The 3,509-nt window shown below is 38.6% G+C and overlaps 1 protein-coding gene across 1 annotated transcript; it reads right to left on the bottom strand.

The window, feature by feature from the left end:
* Nucleotides 1-1,098: 1,098 nt before the first annotated feature.
* LOC136226668 (cyclin-D1-1-like) lies at nt 1,099-3,166 on the bottom strand. The gene is made up of 5 exons (XM_066015283.1): nt 2,675-3,166; nt 2,501-2,587; nt 1,953-2,253; nt 1,747-1,868; nt 1,099-1,571 (listed from the first exon to the last, which is right to left on the bottom strand). Exons 1-5 carry the CDS (start codon nt 2,957-2,959, stop codon nt 1,329-1,331), a joined length of 1,038 nt encoding a protein of 345 aa, XP_065871355.1. The 5' UTR covers nt 2,960-3,166; the 3' UTR covers nt 1,099-1,328.
* Nucleotides 3,167-3,509: the final 343 nt, after the last annotated feature.

Below are 3,509 nucleotides of genomic sequence, written 5' to 3' on the forward strand. Positions count from 1 at the left end.
CTCTGTATTGCTAGACACTCCCTTTCCAATACTATTTTGTTGGTTTTACTAGATAGTGCTTTATACAATGATTATAGTTCCGATCTTTTAAAGATCGTTGATAGATGAAATAAACAGATCCTAAATCCGATCCCCTTAAGTAACTATATGGTTAAATTCGAAGAAGCGGCCTAAGAAAGATAGGTTTACTGTGGTTGAGACGAAAAGCTATGCAAAAGCCCAAACAAGCCCTTACCTTATCCCCCCAACTCTATAGGTGTCTCTCTCCTAAGATCTTTTAAAATATGTACGTATCTGATTTGACATGTTTGTGGTCCCTACTCTACCCAATCAAATCAAATCTTTGCCCCAGTTATCAAGTACTAATCCTACGGCTTCTCTTCTCTTCTTTACATCTGGACGGCTCAGATTCTTCCACTCCTCTCTCTCTTCCACAATTACCCTCCACACCCTTTCTTTCCCTCTTATTTTCTTCCCATCTCCTTGCCGTTGCGTAGCAACTTATTCGTCACGCCTACGTCATCACTTCCTCAACGGTTCGACCCCTGCTATCTCCAATCACCATAATGCCCTTGGTTGTACGGCCGATACTTCCGGTTACTGCAAGGACTTTTTCGGAAGACAAAATATAATTTCTACTGAACAGTTGACACAGACATTGACAAGGAAAGTGGCCGACTGACAATAGTCTCTGTCGGAAAACGTGGCTTAATACTATTGACCCCAGCTTCGTAGAATATGGAATTAAATAATTAATATTGGTATTATTAATATTATCAAATTAAATATAATGGTCTTAGATTTCCTGTTCTGACCCCATTAGCTTTTATCCATGGATGATTGATAAGTATAATTGATACATCATTATAGCCTTGGCAGAAACCATTTTGAGTCCCTAATTATTTCATTTAAATCCAATTTTACATTTTATACTTTGTAGAAATAGATTAGTAGAACTTTTAATTAAATTAGAATTCAGAATTAACTAATTTAACAAATAAAAAATGTTATGGGCTTAAATCCATCACATCGAATGATAAGAGGCTGAGAATACTTTTTGCCCATAAACTTTTGCACTTTGACCAAAAAGTCCCAAGATAATTAAAAAAAGTATTTAATAATTTTTATAATTAATATCAATGGCTAACAAAATCCTTCTTTACTTGGGCTATGCAATGCGGTCCGGTCCGTTCAATTTTTTATAATCAACGCATAGGAACTAACGAGGAAAAATAAAAGTAGGGGGAATTTGATTTGACTCTACGATCTCTTCTAACAGGAGATGAAAAGGACAAAAAGAAGAGAGATTGACGGTGGCCTTATCTACGTTACTGTACATCCGGTGTAGAGGATCGAGGCCGCTTGGCAAGTTGCTGATGAGCTTCGACTTGGCTGACAGAGATTGGGTTCTCGGAACGCGTATCACAGCTCCTACAAGCAGCCGCGTCGAGCACGCCTACTGGGCTCGCTGGAGCTGATGACGGCTCGGCTGTTGAGTCTTTTAGACTAGCCGATGGACACGTGTCTATCAAATACTCCTGCATTAGTTGGTGACAGCTTCTCACCATTTCCTTTCAGAAAAAAAAAAACAAAGAAGACAAAAGAAAAGCCATTTTACTACACAGATACCAATACTTCTTAAATCTTCGAAATTCTCGTAAAAAGTAAATATTTACAGTGTAACCCCCAAATAAAACAAAATTTACTATCCAAACCCAAACAAACAAACAAACAAACAATACATACTTTGTTTATTTTCTCATGAAATAACTGCCCATCCGCCGGGGGTATTTGAAAACTCTCGCCGGCGGCGCATAAGACTGCCGCAGCAGCTATAGTCGATGGCGGGAAACACAAGAAATCAATCACTGGAAAAAAAACCGAGGAAAAAAATTAATACTAACAGAAAAAAAAAGCCTGAAACGGATTTCGGGTGTTAGAATCCGGATTACCACGGGTTGTGCTAAGGATGAGATCCGAAGAATCAGTGAAGACCCGATAGAAACTATCGGGTTCCGTAAAATGGAGCTTCGAGATGAAGTAATCAAGATAATCAAACGGAGTAACAGAGCGTAATCTCCAATTGAGATTAGCCATGACATGGAGCTCCATTCGTTGAACCGTTTTAGGTTCGAATACGAATCCGGGTTCAAGTATTTGAAGGTCCAGTAATAGTGGCACGTGTACCTCCTCCATTTTTGCCGCTAAAGACAAGCACGCTACTGAAAGGAGCTGAAACGGCCAACCATTTGCCTGTTGCAAGGAGGAAAAGGAAAATGTTGAATAAATAAAATAATAATAATAATGATAAACAAAAAGAAAAAAATTAATGATTCGTAACAGGTACAGTTTTCACTTTCCCGGAAAATCTGACAGTTTACTGGGAAAGTTCAACAGATGAACAAGTAAATAATGGCATTTTCCGTAAGATTTTCTCGAGAATAGCAATATCTCCCTGGCAATTTTCTCAGGAAACAAAAAGCAAGAAGTTTCTATTTACCGGCAGAGAATGAGAAGAAAGAAAGCGATCGAAGTAATTGATGGAGAGTAAAACCGTCACCGGCCTGAAATGATAATACGCACGCACCTGCATTACATTCCGATTAACATCTGCGTATACATATACAAAGAGAAACGCATTTTCACATTTTCACATATACAAATTTATATATACCTTGAGGATCCAGTTAATGGAGTCCTGGCGAGCGGTGGCGTCGACGAACCGGTCACGGCAACGGTGGAAATAATCAGATAAAGGCAAGAAGTGGAGTTCAGAATCGATGAGTCGATTCAGAGTATAATCATCAAATGGCGAAGATTGAGGCCGGCGATCGGAGATCCGAGAATCGGAAACAAATTGAACGATCTCTCCGACTGCTTCTTCGCAGTACAAGGTTGGAGCAGCGGAGGCGGAATCATCGGGCGACGAGTGAAAATGACTAGAGTGAGACGACGACATAGTTGAAATGAGAGTAGTAGTTGGTGTTCAACGGCGCGGAGATGACGGCATTGGCGGCGACGGCGGTGGAATGGCGGAAAGAAGAGTGGTGTTTGGGTGTGTTCATGGCTTGGCTATGGGTCCTCTGGGTATAACATGTTTAATAATCTCTTTTTTTCTCTTTCTAGAGAGAGAGAGAGATTAAAAAGAGAGAGAGATAGCAGTGAGTGTTTGGGTTGGGGGAAGTGGTGGTGATTGTCCACGTGGATATATTGGGGAGCGATTCTGTTTGACCAATAGTAAATTAAGATATTTTTAGTAATAATTAATTAATAATTGTTTTTTTAGAGTGATAATTGTTTTTTATAGTAATAATTCTTTTTGAAAAAAAATAATACGTTCTGAAACAAAAAACTGAACTATACTTAATTGAATTGAACTGAATGCTATTGAATACTGAATTGAATTTAACTGAATGCTACCGAATTTAATTGAATACTACCGAACTTAACCGAACTAAACAATAATAATGATATTAAACTTTGATAACAATCCAAATTATTCTTGAATA

Source organism: Euphorbia lathyris, chromosome 4, assembly GCF_963576675.1.
Source record: "Euphorbia lathyris chromosome 4, ddEupLath1.1, whole genome shotgun sequence".
NCBI lineage: Eukaryota > Viridiplantae > Streptophyta > Magnoliopsida > Malpighiales > Euphorbiaceae > Euphorbia > Euphorbia lathyris.

Coding starts and splice junctions, on each gene's coding strand:
- LOC136226668 (XM_066015283.1), bottom strand. CDS start 2,959: ATGTCGTCGTCTCACTCTAGTCATTTTCACTCGTCGCCCGATGATTCC. Junction 2,588..2,674: donor CCATTAACTGGATCCTCAAG/GTATATATAAAT, acceptor AATGTAATGCAG/GTGCGTGCGTATTATCATTT. Junction 1,572..1,746: donor TTCATGAGAAAATAAACAAA/GTATGTATTGTT, acceptor TTTTTCTGAAAG/GAAATGGTGAGAAGCTGTCA.